The sequence below is a fragment of the Delphinapterus leucas genome, chromosome 9 (assembly GCF_059928025.1).
Source record: "Delphinapterus leucas isolate spDelLeu-1000000601 "Yukka" chromosome 9, BTC_Dleu_Yukka2, whole genome shotgun sequence".
NCBI lineage: Eukaryota > Metazoa > Chordata > Mammalia > Artiodactyla > Monodontidae > Delphinapterus > Delphinapterus leucas.
In genome coordinates this window covers 43989208-44007610 of record NC_143137.1, presented here as the reverse complement: position 1 = coordinate 44007610, position 18403 = coordinate 43989208, and the positions used below count along the sequence as shown (strand labels likewise).

The 18403-nt window shown below is 45.1% G+C and overlaps 2 protein-coding genes across 8 annotated transcripts in view; one reads left to right on the top strand and one right to left on the bottom strand.

Annotated features, from left to right (window-relative positions):
- The window catches only part of FKBP9 (FKBP prolyl isomerase 9), a 48091-nt gene extending 35293 nt beyond the window's left edge, over positions 1-12798 (top strand). Inside the window, exons 7-10 of the mRNA XM_022583764.3 lie at positions 2243-2429; positions 7152-7297; positions 8931-9094; positions 11946-12798. Of these exons, the coding sequence (XP_022439472.1) occupies positions 2243-2429; positions 7152-7297; positions 8931-9094; positions 11946-12122 (674 nt within the window). The 3' untranslated portion in view covers positions 12123-12798. The remainder of the gene's footprint in view (positions 1-2242; positions 2430-7151; positions 7298-8930; positions 9095-11945) is intronic.
- A 3693-nt stretch (positions 12799-16491) lies between these two features.
- The window catches only part of NT5C3A (5'-nucleotidase, cytosolic IIIA), a 41126-nt gene continuing 39214 nt past the window's right edge, over positions 16492-18403 (bottom strand). For all 7 annotated transcript variants that reach the window (XM_022583776.2, XM_089917032.1, XM_022583784.2 and 4 more), the window contains one exon: positions 16492-17657. In XM_022583776.2, the coding sequence (XP_022439484.1) occupies positions 17556-17657 (102 nt within the window). In that variant the 3' untranslated portion in view covers positions 16492-17555. The remainder of the gene's footprint in view (positions 17658-18403) is intronic.

The following is an 18403-nucleotide window of genomic DNA, read 5'->3' as shown; positions in this document are numbered from 1 at the left end:
CGTTTTTTTCAGAGAGGTTATTAGAGCTGCTCAAGATGCAGCGTTCTTTTCCACCAATCCCCTTCGTCACAACCATGGCCTGCGCCTTGATCCTCCTCATGGATATGAGAGGTGGGGCTCCTAAATCTCCTCAGCTGCTCACTTGCAGACCATTTAGCACAGCGCTCCTAAACCTTGGCTGCCCCTTAGAAACTCCTGGAAAACCAATGCCTGGTGCCGCTGTAGTCCAGCCGTTCTGCAATGTTGTGGCATATCACAGGCAAGAATCACCTGGAGAACTTAAAGATCACAGAACCAGAGGTGCTGCATGGGAAAGGGCCTGGCCCTCTGCGTTTTCACCAAGTTCTCCAGGACATCCTGATGGCGCCCAAGGCCGAGATCACTGCACTGGGTGAGCTGCATCTGAATCTCAGAGTGGGGCCCAGGTGATGTTTTTTTCAGATTATCATGATTTTTTCTTTTATTCTGTGAATGTGGTGAATTATTTTTTTATTGTGGTGAAATGCACATATTTACCATTTTAACACGTTTTAAATTTACAGTTCAGTGCCGTTGAATATATTCACAATGTTGTGTAACTGTCACCACTGTCTATGCCCAGAACTTTTCCGTCATCCCCAACACAAACTCCCCATTACCCTCTTCCCCTCCAGCCCTTGGTAACCACCGTCCTACTTTCTGTCTCTATGAATTTGCCTATTCCAGGTGCCTCATATAAGTGAAAGCATACAATATTTGTCTTTCTGTGTCTGGTTTCTTTCACTGAGCATAATGTTTTCAAGGTTCGTTCCCAGTTGGTTTTAATGAGCAACCAAGATTGAGAAACCACTTGTCTGGCTCCACAACCACTGCCCCCCGTTAGTGTGTGCTGTTTCCCGCAAAGAGCTGCCCTTGGCCCTGGTTCCAGGCACCCTCCTATGGCAGTTTGCAATACCTGGTTCCTCTGGGAAAGATCCTGGACCCTGTTAACCACTCACTTCAGCAACTCCCCATCACTAGTGAGTATGAGGCACCTGTGTGCTGCTGTAAAAGCCCAAGCTTCTCTAATTACTACCTTGGTAACTTTGGGCAGCCATCAAAATCTGTGCCTTAGTTTCCTCATCTGTAGGTTGGAAATATAGGATTATAATGAGAATTAAATAAACTAATACATCTAAAGCACTTAGAAGAGTGCCTGGTACCTAACAAGCACCTACCCATTAAGTGTGTGTTAGAGAGACAGCAGCCGAGAAACAGATGAGCACATGGTGGGGTGGGGGTGGTGTGATCTGGAGGATGGGGGGTGGGGAGGGGCTGTTGATGTTCACATAGCGCTACTGACTTCTGTCTATAGCTGTGTTGTTTTCTTGAACAAGTTATATCTGAGTTGGTTTTCTTGTCTGTAAAATGCTAATGAAAATATTATACCTCCTTGATTCTATGTAACACTATTTACAAATTTTTTACGTGTAAACTTCTCTGAAATGATCTGGGGGTGTGGTTAACAACTGATACCCTCCTGAGAAGCTGTCATTAAATGAATGGATGACCTGCTACTCCTGCATTTATGGTAATACCCAACAGGGTTCCTGCAGGGATTTAATGAGACAGTGTATGTGAAAAATGCTTTGTAAACTGTAAAACATTATTCAGATGTGAGATAATGCTTTCAAAAATGGAAAAGAGTAATAATTTTGTGTAGAACAAACAGGATGTGTTGTAAAGCACTTTGTGAGTTGTTAGGTGTAGTATATCTTAAGGGGCATATATGGGCCAAGTTTGGCTAGGTGATTTCCCCTGTGAAGTTTCTGTTGGTTTTGCTTCTCTTAAGCAGTGGTAGGGCACTAAACTGATTTTCATTCTACAGCTGATTTTCTCATCTCACTTCTTACTTCTAGCAGGAGCGGAACAAGCCTTAATTTGGTTGAGCTTTAGTTTTCTCATCTGTGATGAACTTAAGCCATAAATCTTTCAGGTTGAACCATTCCATGGGGCAGTAGTACCGTGTCTTGAATTTTAGTCCAAAGTGTGCTCCTGACTGTGGACCCTGGACAAATCTGTGCCTCAGTTTCCCCATCTATAAATTGGGTTAGGCTACTTCTAATGGCCCTTCCAGCTTCACTCTTCCAGCATTGCCTAGGATTTCACAGCTGGGTCCCCGTGTTCCTCATTGGAGGTCTGTGAGGAATACCTGGTGATACTGGGGAGGCACGTGCGCTGCTGCTTGGAGGGTTCCCTCTAATTGCCTTTGTCTGTCCTTTAGGGAACATCCCCGGCTCGGCCGTGCTGGTGTTTGACATCCATGTGATTGACTTTCACAACCCTTCAGACTCCATCAGCATCACCTCCCACTATAAGCCTCCCGACTGTTCAGTGCTGAGTAAGAAGGGGGATTACCTCAAGTATCACTACAACGCCTCACTTCTGGATGGGACGCTGCTGGATTCCACGTAAGGGCTGCCAGGGATCGGTGGGGTGTGAGCCTGGCAGATAACAGTCAGTGTTCCAACAATCCCCCTTTTCTTTTCATCAGATACTGGTTGAGAGCTTTTATCTTCATGCCCTTTGCGCTGAGTATCTCAAGTGTACATCGCTACTCCGGTGCATTGTTCCAAGAGTTCCCTATGAATGGTTTCATCCTGCACCCGTGAAACTGTCTTTCTGAAAAGCAGATCTCATCTTATCCTGCTGTCTTTAAAAATTAACCCACAAATAAAATCTAAACTCCAGAGTCTGGCACATCAGGCTCTCTTGTCAGCTCTGTTCTGCCTCGCCAGCATCTTCTGCTGAGGCCCGTCTTCTGCCTCCCAGGGGTGCCATGTGCAGTGGTGCAGGATGTGCACTGCTTACACCCTTCCTTCTGGCCAGCTTCTGCCTTGGCTTAAATGTATTCCCTTTTCTCAAAATCTTTGCTTAATTCCTAGGAAGAATCAACTGCTCCCATTTCTGCAGTCTCATAGTCTCATAATGTTTTATGTATTACATGCCTTTTAGTTATTTTTGTTTCTATCGCTGTTGCTGGTCTGAAAACCTTAGACACCCAACATGTTTATTCATATTATTCCTTACACCTAGACCAGAGCATAGCACAAAGGGAGTACTTTATAAATGTTAAGTGATTGAGATGAATCTGAAAATATATTACTAGGAATCAACAGTGTATACTAGTATCACACAGGTAAAAGGAACTTTCCTTCTTATGTATCGGAATCTTCAGAGGTATCTATAAGTTAATACACTATTCTCTTCTTTGGGAAAGAAACATTTTTGGCCTTTTTAAAAATTTTATTTACTTTAGGCTGCATTGGGTCTTCGTTGCTGTGCACGGGCTTTCTCTAGTTGTGGTGAGCGGGGGCTACTCTTTGTTGCGGTGTGCTGGCTTATTGTGGTGGCTTCTCGTTGCGGAGCACAGGCTCTAGGCGCGTGGGCTTCAGTAGTTGTGGCACACGGGCTCAGTAGTTGTGGCTTATGGGCTCTAGAGTGCAGGCTCATCAGTTGTGGCACACGGGCTTCAGTAGTTGTGGCGCACGGGCTTATTTGCTCCGTGGCATGTGGGATCTTCCCGGACCTGGGCTCAAACACGTGTCCCCTGCATTGGCAGGCAGATTCTTAACCACTATGCTAACAGGGAAGTCCCTGTTTATTTTATTTGTTTATTTTTGGCTACATTGGATATTCGTTGCTGCGTGTGGGTTTTCTCTAGTTGCAGCGAGCAGGGGCTAATCTTTGTTGCGGTGCATGAGCTTCTCATTGTGGTGGCTTCTCTTGTTGCGGAGGACAGGCTCTAGGCATGTGGGCTTCAGTAGTTGTGGTACACGGGCTCAGTAGTTGTGGCTCGTGGGCTCTAGAGTGCAGGCTCAGTAGTTGTGGTATGCAGGCTCAGTAGTTGTGGCTCGTGGGCTCTAGAGCACAGGCTCAGTAGCTGTGGTGCATGGGCTTAGTTGCTCTGCGGCATGTGGGATCTCCCCTGACCAGGGTTCGAACCCGTGTCCCCTGCATTGGCAGGCGGATTCTTAACCATGGTGCCATGCAGGGAAGCCCTCAGTCTTTCTTTATGTCTCCATATAAGTACACCCATTTTTGTATTGAGCCTGACTTAGATTCCCAAGTTTAGTCTTGAGGAGAAAGAAGGGCTTCATATAAATATGTGCTACTGCATTTATTCTAGATGGGGAGGGTCTTCTTTCCCTCTCACGCGTACCTCTGCCTTCTAGCTTCAGGTGACAGAGTGTGGCTGGGGAGAGCCAGCGTGGAGAGCCTGAGGGACATACTCCTCAGAGCATTCTCTCTGGTGCTATGAGGTCCGGTATCCTCAGGAAGCTAACGTTATTTCATGAGATCTAAAACATGCTGGTTGTTAGAAGCATCATTTTATGTGTCTCAAGAAAGTAAGAACACTGCCAAAAAACAATGAGATGATGTCAATTGTAAGATGTATCCCAAATCAAGAGATATTAAAATGTGAAAAAAATATGCATTATAGAATCAAGGAAATATGGTCTAGGTTCTGGGGCCCAGATTTACAGGGACCTGGCTTGCAACAAACTTCTTTGCACTGATGATTAGACAGTGAGGAAGAAGCATGGCTTGTAGTTGTTTTGGGAACAAGTGAGCTTATGCATGGGAAAACTAGGTTAGAACAGTCTGTAAGGCCGATGGCTAGCTGTCATTGCTCTGGCCAACGTTCATATTCTTGTCTGGTGCTCCTGTGGCCTTGGAAAGGGAAGTGGGGGCGGGAAATGAACAAAGGAATTTCTTCTCTGGTGGGTTCAGGATACGCTTCTCACGTGGGGTGGGGAGAATCAGTCTTCCTGCTTCTAATGTGTGTTTGGCGGATGCACAATATTGTTACAGAGCATCCGGGAGCCACGTGATGCTCCTTCCTCTTCTCAGAAACTCCATTCTGAACCACTTGAGTCATTTGTGTCACGTGTAAATTGACACGGAAGAGCAGTGTCTGGGCGTCCCTGCTGGTCTCCGCTGGGTGGAAGCTTCAGAATAATGGGATAATGGGAAGTGTGGCGGGAGACTGCTTACCGGGGTGTGGGAGAGGAGCTCCTTCTGGAAGAGGGGATCTGGTCCCACCCGAAGCCCACATGGGCTCTGTAAACAACGAGGCAGGTGCTGCTGTGGTTGCTCGTTCATCAGCGCTAGGAGAATCCATGATGGAGAGGATAGAGGGGAATGTGGGTGGAGAGCCAGAGGGGGCAGCCTGCAGGCAGGAAGCAGGAAGCTTGCAATGAATGGGAAGTCGGGAATGCACAGAAGGAATGAGGAGAATGTCTGAGAGAAAAACTGCAAAATAAAAAATAAAAATAAAATGATGACTTGAGGAAAAAGAATTAGCAGGGTTTTCAGAGATGACACATGAAAACAAATTGCTTGCTTGGAGGATTTTTTTTAACTTATTTATTTATTTTTGGCTGTGTTGGGTCTTCGTTGCTGCGTGCGGGCTTCCTCTAGTTGCGGTGAACGGGGGCTACTCTTCATTGCGGTGCACGGGCTTCTCATTGCGGGGTTCTCTTGTGGAGCACGCACGGGCTCTCGGCGCATGGGCTCAGTAGTTGTGGCGCATGGGCTTACTTGCTCCACGGCATGTGGGATCTTCCCGGACCAGGGCTCGAACCCGTGTCCCTTGCATTGGCAGGCGGATTCTTAACCACTGTGCCACCAGGGAAGCCCTTGGAGGATTTTTTTTAATGTATGTTGAAACTGGTCTCAGAGAAGAGTAAACATTTGTTATTTGATAACTAAATGAGTTCTCAAATATTCTGTAAGACTTTGAAACCCTGTAGTCCCACGGGAAGTTCCCCACAGTCCCTGGAGAGAGGCAGTGTGAGGGCGCCTCTGTGCTGCTGACAAAGGAGGGATTGTGTGTGGGGCAGGACAGAGGACCCGCCTGCCCTCCCGCAGGCCTGGGGCCAAGGCATCCTGTGCCAGAAGTGGCTTTGTTTCTGCTTCCTCCCAGGTAGGACAAATGCAAACGCGGTTTTAATTTGCTAGCTCCAGAGAAACAGCCTGGCCCTGGGAACCAGCTTGAGGAGGGAAGGAGGCTGTGGCCCTGCAGCCAGGGGAGGCTGGGAAGCCTGAGAAGGGGAGGTGACCAGGGGCAGTCCCTTCCCTGTTGTCACCACTTGGTGATGGCCATCAAGGGGGCGCCAAGATATCCAGGAGGCTTTTCTTCCTCGCCATTGAAGAACATTCCCACTGTTTGCCTTTAGGATGTGATAAGAATGCCATCAATTTGGAAATAGATTTACTTTCAGTAATGAATGAGGTGATTGAGCCAAGTTTTATTTGTTTAGATTCCCCTGGGACCTTGGGCATCAAGGATAATTAACACCATGGCCCAAGTTCACAGTTCTTTTTCTGGAGTCATAGGCTATTACAGGCACAAGCACTTCACACTCTCAAGGCCATCCATTTATTGAGCTCTTCATGCTTGCTCTCTGCCGTGCCAAGCATATTATTTACTATTTGAAACCTGTGCAATAGCTGTTATTATCTCCATTTTATAGATGAGGAAAACTGAGAGATTATATTTTCTAGGGTCAAATTAAATTTGACCAGGATTCAAACTCGGGTCTTGCTGAATCCAAATACCAGGACCTTAACTACGTTATGTATTTTTAAAATTCTCATGGAAATTTCTGACTAGCTACAACACTGACTAAAACTTAGAGAAAAATTGCAACACCAATACAAAGAACTTCCCCACTACGCCGAACCATTGGTGAGAAGGTTGCCACTATGATGGCTCTTCACCTCTGAAAACTTTAGTGTGTATTTCCAACAGAGGTGGACATTCTCCTACATAATTCAATTAAAATCAGGAAGTTAATGTTGATACATTAACTTCCTCAGACCCCACTTAAGTTTTGCCAGTGTTCCAATAAGGTCTTTTAAAGCAAAAGGATCCATTCCAGTATGTCCAAAACTCTCAAACTCTCGAACTCCCTTAGATTTTTACCTTGACACTTTTGAAGGTTATGGGCTGGTTGTTTTGCAGAATGTCCCTCAATGTGGGCTTGTCTGATGTTTCCTTATGATTCCATAGGGGTTCTGTATCTTTGGCAGAAAGATCACAGAAGTGATATGTTCTTCTCAGGAGGATACTCTTAAGTACCAGTGGGTTCATGGCCTAACCAGGGACTCTTCTGTTTCATTTTTAGGTGGAACTTAGGTAAAACGTATAATATTGTTCTGGGATCTGGACAAGTCGTGTTGGGAATGGATATGGGTCTCAGAGAGATGTGCGTTGGAGAGAAACGGACTGTGATCATTCCACCCCACCTGGGCTATGGGGAGGCTGGTGTGGGTGAGTATGCAACAATGTTAAAAGGTGTTTGGGGCACATTCACCATCTGTATTTTGTGTTTATTTAGAACCACAATATGTTTCTTCCATTTAAAACCCAAAGACTGTGGGACTTTTTTTTTTTCTAATTTAGTTTTGGTTGTGTTGGGTCTTCATTGCTGTGCGTGGGCTTTCTCTAGTTCCAGCAAGCGGGGGCTACTCTTCCTTGTTGCGGTGTGCGAGCTTCTCATTGCCGTGGCTTCTCTTGTTGCGGAGCATGGGCTCTAGGCGCACGGGCTTCAGTAGTTGTGGCTCACGGGCTCTAGAGCGCAGGCTCAGTAGTTGTGGCGCACGGGCTTAGTTGCTCCGCGGCATGTGGGATCTTCCCGGACAAGGGCTCAAACCTGTGTCCCCTGCATTGGCAGACGGATTCTTAACCACTGCGCCACCAGGGAAGCCCGGGGACTTTTATTTAAGTATTTAGCATTTTTGTTTCAAGACCCTGTGAATTGGTGTTGGTGCCACGTTAATGGGATTAAGCAGGGGTTTCTGTGAAATAAACCTTGTATCTTCAAAGCCACATGTGGGAAATGTCCCTCAGAGGGCTTGCCAGGTGACTTCTCTTAGGTGAGCCAGGTGCTTCCTTGGGGAACTGTTTCCCAGGACACTGGAATGCTGAACCTATAAGCTATCCAAGGAGATTTCCTTGGGGAAGAGATTGGTTTCAAGTTCTGGAAATACTGGCGTTACGTTGCCCTCACAGCTGTTACGGTTTACTTCATGATTTGGGCCAAAATGAGCCCTCCTCATGGGGGTGGGTGGGAACCCCTTCTTTTTCAGTTTTTATGCCCCTACTGTCTGGAGATGGAGGAGATGGGAAGTGCTAACTTATAGAAGTGATAAGCACTTCGGATTTTCTTTTTCAAAATTTTTAAGTAATTGTAAAAGATATTCTCTGCTAATGCCCCCAATCGGAGAAGAAACACTTTAAAAAATATGTTGTATATCCTGTATGACCATGCTCCTATGATATAGATTATAGTTATAATATATAATTTAAAATAATGCACATTTATAGTCACATACTTATAAGTTCTTTTGGGCTCATACTACATATACTGTTCTAGAATTTGTGTTTACAAATCATATCCTGGATCATGATTTTAAGGCATACTGTATTATTCTTAAAGTTCAGCGGTAAGATTTATTCAAAAGTTCAAGCACCATTGTAGTCTCTGCTAGTGGCTTTTAAACTTTTTTCACCAAGACACAGTAAGAATTACATTTTATCTCCCAATCTGTGTTACACATAAGCATGAAATTTTACCTAATATACATATCCATTTAATTTTATATATAAAATTAAAACTAAGTTTCATAAAACAATACCTATCCTTTCTATGTGCAGTGTACTCTGATTTGATTCTATCCCTTAATTTAAAAAAATATTGGTCACCATTCTCTAAACTGATTTTGAGACTCACTACCCACAGTTTGGAAAAACCACTCACTGATTGATGCTGAACTTTCTTGCTTTTGCAAGAGATGCCTCTGTCCATGAGGCAGCTAGAACCGGGGTGGCCGGCGGGGGGAGGATGAGAGGGGCGTGCCCTCCTTCTCGTTGCTAACGCCCCCTCCTCCCGTTGCTGCGGCAGATGGAGAAGTGCCCGGCAGTGCTGTGTTGGTGTTTGACATCGAGCTGCTGGAGCTCGTGGCTGGCCTGCCGGAGGGGTACATGTTCATATGGAACGGCGAGGTGTCAGCCAACCTCTTTGAAGACATTGACAAGGACGGCAATGGAGAAGTCCTCCTGGAAGAGGTAACTGACTTTTTGAAGGGAAGTGGGACCCAAGGAGCTCAGGGAGCCTCACTGGGCCGGGGTACCCATCCGGAATGTGAAGCCTCTCAGAGCGAGGACAGCTGTGCTTGCTTATGATGCTGGTAGCCTTCATGCTCATGTACCAAGCACTTGCACACACACAGTCTCTAAGTTGAGCTCACAACTCCTCTTTGAAGAAACCGAGGCCCTGAGAGCTTCAGGGCTTGGCTCCAGGTCTCACAGCTCGGATTCAGCTCTTCATTCCTGGGTGCTCACTGCGGCCTGCACTGTGCTAAGTGTTTTTCACATATATTATCTCTCTTGGCCTTCACAACAGCCTTGTAATCATCCCTATTTTTCAGAAGCAGCTGTGCACAGAGAAGGTAAATGACTTCCCCAAGGTTGCACAGCCATCCGGCGGTTTGTACACATCCCCGTCTGGAGCATCTGGATCCTGTGTTGTTTCTCCTGCATGAGACACCCCTTTGTGGAACTGGGCAATAGAGTCCTCCGTCTTGTGACAGCCCCAGGGAATTCCAGTTCTCTGCCTGTTCCACGTCTGCTTATTCAAGGACGTGGCTCCAGCCTTCTCCCGTATCTCTCTTCTGTCATCATCTCCCCAGCAACTGGACCGTTCACATTAGCCCGAGAACATGCTGCTATTTTCCCTTCTCTTAATACATCTTTCCATTTCTTTTAGGTCTTTGCTCCCTTTACAGCAAAAACCTCAAAAGAGTTGTCTGTCCTCCCTGCCTCCAATTCCTTTCCTTTTAATCCATTTCACACCCACTCCTGTTGGGTTTTTATCCCTTCGCGCCACTGAACCTGGTCTCACTAAGGCGCTGAACCTTACTTACTCTTACTTCAGCACAGCTGTCTCCTTTCCCTGGCTTCCACAGCACAGTTTCTCTGTGTTCCTTCTACCTCACTGGTAGCTCCTTCTCAGGAGTCTTCTTCCTGGGCTCTTCGGGTGGAGGCTAAGTCCTGAACTTGAGCTCTTCTCCCCCTTTACATCACACCCTTGGTGGTCTCCTCCAGTCCCATGGCTTTACCATCTTTGTCCTGTGACTTCCAGACGGGCAGCTCCGGGCTCATCTTCTCTCCACTTCACACTCATGTATCCAACTGCCCACTTGATATCTTCATTTATTGAACCCCCAATATCCATCCCCCCGAACTTGCTTCACCCAAAGCCTTCCCCATCTCATTCGATGGCATCGCTGTCCTTCCAGTTGCTCAGGTGAGAGCACTCAGTCATCTCTGACTCCTCTCCTCCTCTCACAGGCTAGAATAAATCCATCAGGAAATTATTCTAGCTCTATCTTGAAAGTATATCCAGAAGCTGCCGACCTCTCATCACCTCTGCTCCATAGCATCTCAGTCCAGTGCCCACCACCTCCCGCTTGGACCTCTACGAAGGTCTTCTTGCTCTTACCCTTGCCCCTCACAGCAGCCAGAGTGATCCTTCTAAAATATAAGTCAGAGCATGGCCTGCTTCATCTCAGAACCCTGCAGAAGCCTCCTGTTGGGCTGCATCCCGCAGGCCTGAAAGCCTTGTAGTTGCCCAGCCTTGAGACTGAAGAAAGAGCCTAGAGACATCAATAACTTATTGGACAGGGGTATCATACAAGTCTGCAGCAAAAGGTCCTGCAGCTACCCCCTACGACTGTGTACGGCAGACAGGAGGCAGGACATAACAGGAATCTCCGTTACCTGGGGGAGAAGGCCACCATTTATAGGGGAATTGACATCAGGTTGGCTTATCAGTTACCAGGGAAACCAGCAGCTGGGGCATGTCCCTCACAGCCCCAGGTTAACGACCATCACGAGGGCAGAGGTTTCCCTTTACTAAACTAGCAGGTGGAGCCATTCTGGCCTAAGGATTGGAACAATCACTCGCTGGGGCAGGGGGCAAGCATGTTCCTGTGAGTAGGGTGTAGGTGAAGCAGAGACTGGTCAAACAGGGGATGTACAAAGACAAGAGAACAGCCATCTTGAGTGGCCTGACCATACATCCCCCTATTTCCAAAGTCTTTGTAATGCCCCACAAAGGCCCTCCACCACCAGCTTGCCGTAACCTCCTCTCCAACAAGTCTCCCTTTGCTGTCCTGTAAACACACTGGGCATGTCCACCCCGGGCCTTTTTACCAGCTGTTCTCAGCTCAGACACTTCCCCTAGATAACTGTTGGGCTTGTTCCCTCACCTCCTTCAAGCCTTTGCACAAGACTCTTTCGCATTAGGGTTTTACCCTGACCACCAAATTGATACTTCAACCCGTTCCCCTAACTGCACTCTGGATCTTCCTTACTTGGCTCTACTTTTTCATTTTTCTGGAGCATTTTACTTTCTAAGTTAACATGTAGTTTACTTACTTTTTAAATGTTCCTTTTTGATCATGTATCTAGTCCACTAGCATGTGCTAGAATTGCAAGGGCAGGATGTTTTGCTTGTTTATTGATATATCCCCAGGGTCTAGGGTGGTGCTTAGCACACAGTAGACAATAAGTTTTTATTGTATGAATGAATGAATGAATGAATGAGAGGCGAGGATGGTTAGGGGATTGGCCTTTGGTGGAAAACTAAGTGTTGATTTGGGGAAAAGGGATAGTTCCAGTGGTTGCTCTGTATTGGCTGCCTGGGACCTAAGGGCTCCTGGAGTTATTTTGGCAGGGGTTTTTTAACCTGCATCTGGAGGAAAAAACCCGGGTCGTGTAGCTCAGAAGATTTTGTCTGTTCTGCTGGCTCAGACTCAAATTCCAGCCCCATCGCCCTTGGGCTGCTCTGTTCAGGCTCCAGCTTGGTGTCCTCAGCTGCTGTATCTCATGGTCTGTCCTGCCCCTTTCTCTCCAGTTCTCAGAATACATTCATGCCCAGGTGGCATCTGGCAAAGGGAAACTTGCCCCTGGATTCGATGCTGAGATGATTGTGAAGAATATGTTCACCAACCAGGACCGGAATGGAGATGGGAAGGTCACGGCTGACGAGTTTAAACTCAAAGACCAGGAGGCAAAACACGACGAACTCTAAACCTGATATGAGCCACTTGTGTGATGCCAAGCCCCCTGTTGTGGCAGAACGTGCAGTGAGGGTGCGAGGGTCTCTCAGAAGGGGAATCGTCAGCAAGTAGTAGGTGGGTCATATAGTACTTGGGACATACATCGGGGTGGGTTGATACACATGGTGAGAATTTTAGGCTGATGCCGGTGATACTAAAAAAATCAGTGCGGGTGCCTTAGCATGGGTTGTGTAGAATATTGAAAATGCTGCATTGCCAGCAGTTTCGTGAGCCTTCTGGGTAGTTTTGTTATTAAAGGAAAATAGTGTCATACAGAAGTTATAATCATCTTGGAGGGAACAGAAGAACACGTGTCTAGGATATTTACATAAAGAGGATTAAAAATGTTTTTAACTTGCTGGTGTTTTAAAATTATTCTCCAGATGGCTAGAAGAGACAGAGGGCATGCCCCAGCAGGATTCCCATACAGTCCCAGAAAGGTTTTCCCAATGGCCCGTATGGGCCCTGGTAATGCCCAACCTCCACCGTGCCTCTACTCACACACACACACAGACACAGACACACACACACACACAGGTGTGCTCTTCTAGTTAATCATACCCCACCTCACTGTGGTCCTCCCATTGGCTAGGTAACTTGGAGGTTAAAAAGAAAATCAGTGGACCAAACAAAAGGCATCTTGGACCATGAGTAGAGAATTTGATTCTGCATTTGTCACATAAGATTATCTTCTTCACTCTTGCTTATTCCCATCACTCTATCCCATAGCACCCTCTCTTCTCACCCTGAATCCTTTGATCAGATATAGATACACATAGGGCTGGTAGCTAAGCCTAGCTCCAGAGTTATCTCACCGTGGCCAAGATGGAAATGTCATCCCAACAGGTGAGCATAGACAAAGTGACATATTTCTGCCTCTCATTCGTGTCCTAGAGAGGGAGGTGCCCTAAGGCCTGGGAGCCCCTCTCTGCATAGGAGAAGGACACTGTACCTGCTGGCCTGTCCCCACGTTATGCAGTAACCACCTTGCTGCCTCATGTCCTCTGTTCCCAAGTGGTGGTGGCACTCGCCCTGCATTAACCAATGATTTTCCTTTTGAAACAGCTTTGTTTTACTAATTTAAACTATTTTGTACTGATGTAGCCCTGAGACAGATAGTTCCTGAAAATGCTGTGCACTCACTCAATGGAATAAATGTTGGAAGATGACTTTTTCATAAATAAAATATTGAATTATATCATCAGGTTTTGTGGTATTTTATCTGAAGTCTCATTTTTCCCATGAGAATACACCATGCCATCAGAATCCCCTTGATAAAAACTCAGCAGGACTGAATTGGAAGAAGTGGAAGATTGCCGTACGGTATATAGGGGATGTATCAGTCAGAGTCCTGGCTGCAAACATACCCTCATGTGGGACTTCTGAAGAGAAGCTAATGAAAGTACTCTTTACAGAAGTGTGGGCAGGGCTCAGGGGGCCCAGTAAGGATGTCGAGGTACCCATGACTGCTGTTGGCCAATGACAGTAGGAAGCTCTTCCACCCCTGGGCCTCAAGGGTCCAGGGGAGCCTGGGTGGGGCTGCCTGGTAGGAGCTGGTAGAGGGATGCAGCCACTCCCAGAGCTGTGGCTGGCAGTGGAGCAGAGTACTGAGGGGGGAGACACCCATCCTCTCTGTCCTGCCACTGGCTCCCATTAGCTGAAGCCAACCCGAAGCCAGAGGGCAAGGAGCTCAGGGGCTGGTGTTCTCAGGGATCAGTGTTTTGGGGTGCAGAGGAAGGTGGAGAATGACCAGTTGGGGTTGGGTTGGAAGCAAATGGAGAATAACTGGCACAAGTATAGGGAAAAAACTATACATATATGGCTTTTTAAAGAGCAAATGTTCTGGTTTACTCTTTGCAGAAGCAACTTCAGGGACTCTGTGTGCTTTTGGGAGGGGAAGGAGGTGCCCATGGCCTTCCTGTCTGTTCCCTAACCCTCTTCTACGGTGCACACAGTCACTCAGCCTTTTCATTTAACAGAATTCCTTAAGGGCACTACATACGTTTATGATCTGCTAAACTGAACTGCTCTTTGGAATACGTTTGACCTGTAGCACTTCATTACACTTACCTTACGTATCTTCATGAAGATAAACATCCTGTGCTTGTTCTCTACCCTAGATCTTTAGATGGTCCTGTTTGAATTTCTTCACTGGCTGTTTTCTATAGTGGTGGAGACAGGTTGGCTGAATAAAAAATAAGTTTCTCTGGGGAAATTAAGGACTGTGGGCCTTAGAGCTTCAAGAATGGAGGGAAACTTTAGCTTGTATTTGTTTTTGTATTTAAACTGCCTACCTGACTGCTGAACTGGGACACTGGTCTCTTCTGGCCTTCAGACTCCGACTGAAGTCTCGGCTCTTCTTGGGTCTCTGTCCTGCAGGCTTTTGTTGTTCAGCTTTACTGAGGTATAATTAACAAAACTGTAAGACATTTCAAGTGTATGTGATGATTTGACATAAATGTACATTGTGAAAGGATTCCCCCATCTACTTAAATTAACATATACATCACCCATCACCTTTTTTTTTGGAGAACGTTTAAGTTCTACTCTTAGCAAATTTCAGCTATATGATAGCGTTATCAACTATAGTCACCATGTTATACATCAGATCCACAGACCTTATTTATCTTATAGCTGGAAGTCTGTATCCTTTTTTGTATTTCCCCCACCCTCTAGGCCCTGGTAACCACTTTTTTACTGTTTCTATGACTTCAACTTATTATTTTTTGATTCCACATATAAGTGATACCATGCAGTATTTATCTTTCTAAACCTTTGACTTACTGAGTGCTGCCTGGCACTTCCACTCTTTCCGTTGCTAAGGGAACATATGCATTTTGTTAGGGAAGTTGGCCCGACTGCAAGATTATACATAAGCACTTTAATATCTTAGGTTTCTAGGAACAGAGCTGCTTTCTTTGAAAGTTGCTTTCTTTCTTCCCTTGGATATCTTAGGGTCCGGAGTCTTTTTATAAAATAAGAATACTGCTCTCGATTATTTATTGCTAGTTGCAGATATTATTAAAATAGTGTTTGATTCTGTGTGGTCATCCTTAATGTTGGAATTTCAATAGGTCAGGGGAATTCCTTCCAGCTTACAGTGGCCATATTTAAATCTCATTGAAATGCAGACAACATCCAGATTTATAGTTCCCAAAATTTCTCCTCTGAGCTCTAATCTGCCTATGGTATCTTCTCCTATATATCTCACAGGCATCTCAAACTGTGTGTTCAAAATAGAATGTATATTCCCACTCCCTTCCCAGCACCTTCCATCCAAGCCTGTTCTCTCTCATTCTTCTCTTGTACCCATTCGTTCAAACCAGACACCTGGGGTCACCCTATTCTCTCACCCCACATGTTTAATCCAACAGCAAGTTTTGCCATTTCTGAACTGGTAATGGCTAGAAGAGGCTGTAGAGACTGCTCCCATGGCTTTCATTTTAAAGGGAGGTGACTGACCTATAGTCTTAGTAAAGGACTGAGCAATGACTAGAATGCAGGTCATAACTTCAGTATTCTTTACACTTACACCATGCAGTGTGCTTATTTGTGGAAGCATATTACAAATCCTTTGGAAAATAGCCAATATGGCAAGCTCTAATAGCAAATACAGGAGTAAAGAGCTCTCATTAGATAAGGGATTCCCAACTTTTTCTATGTGAAAAAGTCCTCCAGGTAATTGATACTCCCATGCCATGCTATCTGCTTTAAAGCAAGAAACTTGGTTTTGAGTTCCATTCTGGAAATACCCAAGAAGGGAACAGTCTACTTTGTGCCACCGAGTACTTTGTTTCACTGTTTATTATAAAAAGGAGAAGTAGTGATGGAAGATAAGGATGGGCTGCAGGAAAAAGGTTTGCATCACAAGACCTTGCCTCCCTACCATATTTGACTGGACTAGAGATTACTGACCACACTAGATGTCCAGAACCAGCTGGATCATGCTTTGTCTGTATCACAGCTCACATGCTAAGAAAACCAATAGACTCTGCAGTTCAAGGGCTAGAAGTCAGGGTCAAATTTATCACAATGGTAGGCTTCCCTGGTGGCGCAGTGGTTAAGAATCCGCCTGCCAATGCAGGGGACATGGGTTCAAGCCCTGGTCCGAGAAGATCCCACATGCCGTGGAACAACGAAGCCCGTGCGCCACAACTACTGAGCCTGCGCTCTACAGCCCATGAGCCACAACTACTGAAGCCTGCACGCCTAGAGCCCGTGCTCCACAACAAGAGAAGTCACCGCAATGAGAAGCCCGCGCACTGCAACAAAGGGTAGCCCCTGCTCATCGCAACTAGAGAAAGCCCGCACGCAGCAACGAAGATCCGACACAGCCAAAAATAAATAAATAAAATAAATAAATTTATTAAAAAAAAATTTATCACAATGGCAAGTCTAAGCCTTGTGTAAGCCATTATGGGGCAGCCAAAACTCAGAATGGGAAGTCAGACTGCACAGAGGAATGTCAGTTCCTAACCCTGAAGTACTCTGTTTTAGTCAGCATGAGACCCAGTTATATTTTGTTTTCTGCCTATGGCTGTTTCTGAAACGTTTAGACTTTCAATATAGTACTTCTTTTACTAATATTTTCAATGGGGGAAAACAACTTTCCTAGGCCCCATTATTTTCTGAAGAACAGATTAAATTTTCTCTACAAAAATCTTTTTATTTTTATAGTGTGTAAATCTGAAAATAATCTAAATAGCCACTATGACAAGGACATTAGGAGTCATACATCACACACAAAAACATGGCAGGTTTTGCTAAATGAATAATAATAGTCTTGACAGAGTTAAAAAGGCTTTTCATTTCATTTTTATCATCAGTGCTTCAATATAGAACATTTTGTAATGATTAGTAGCATGTAGATACCAATAGATTTTTTTTCAAACATCAAATGCCAATATTTTTTGGTAAATATCGATTTTCACCAAACAAAATAACCAAACGTAACACAATTTTAGGAGATGATTAATACCATCAGCATAATTCACCCAAATTATAAAAATGACAACACTTAAAATCATGCACGTTATTTCACCATTTCATAAAACTTTTTAAACGTCTACAAACTTTCCCAATGTAAAAAGACTTCTCAAAAATGTCATAATAACATTAAGCTACAAAATTCACTATGGAAATGTAGGGAGTTATTCTTCAAATTTTTGCTCTAAGTTTTTTTTTAATCTGTTAAAAAATATAGTGAGGAGTGTGTTGAGAGAGATGGAGAAAAAGGAGCTTCCAGTTGATGGATTCAATCAATCTGAAAATACTTCTGTAATATAGAGGAAAAACTTCAAGATCAAGAATATATTATAGATAAAATCTTTTAACAAGATGAACAGATGAGCAGCTCTTGCATCAATTGTACCCACAGGTGAGAGGTCTTCTTGAAGAATGCTTGTTTATAGAATCTTCTGTAAGATAGAGTTGGCTACATCCAATGATTCATCTTTTACTAGAACAATATCATAAGAGTCCATGTACTTTTCTAAAAGCTCATCCACCTAATCAACAACCAAAAAAATCACAAAAATTAAATTAATATGCAGGGGGGAGAAGTAAATAATCTCAGTATAAATCTCACTGCTATGTTAAATCTTTTGGGTAAAATGTTGTAAATTAATTTGCTTTCATAAAACCTTTGAAATGAAGAAATACTTTCAAAATTTTAAAACTCATTGATATAGGAAGTTTCCCACATGGTGGCTTTTCTTCTGAAATGATTTCTCTCTAGCCCAGTGGTTCTCAACTGGGGAGACAGTGCCCAAGGAACATTTGGCAATGTCTAGAGACATTTTTGATTCTCAACTAGGGAATGATATGGGCTTCTAGTGGGGAGAGGTCAGAGATGCCTCATTTAGAATGTACACTCTCCCTCCCCTATAGCATGCATATGTACATACCAACTCCTTTAATCATTACAAAAGTAAAGGGATAAAGAGAAATCAAAATGTCTCTAAAATAACTGGGGCTTCCCTGGTGGTGCAGTGGTTAAGAATCCACCTGCCAACGCAGGGGACACGGTTTTGGGCCCTGGTCTGGGAGGATCCCACATGCCGCAGAGCAACTAGGCCCATGCGCCATAACTACTGAGCCTGCGAGCCACAACTACTAAGCCCACGTGCCACGGCTGCTGAAGTCTGCGCGCCTGGAGCCTGTGCTCCACAACAAGAGAAGCCACCGCAATGAGAGGCCCGTGCAGTGCAACGGGGAGTGGCCCCCGCTCGCCGAACTAGAGGGCCCGTGCGCA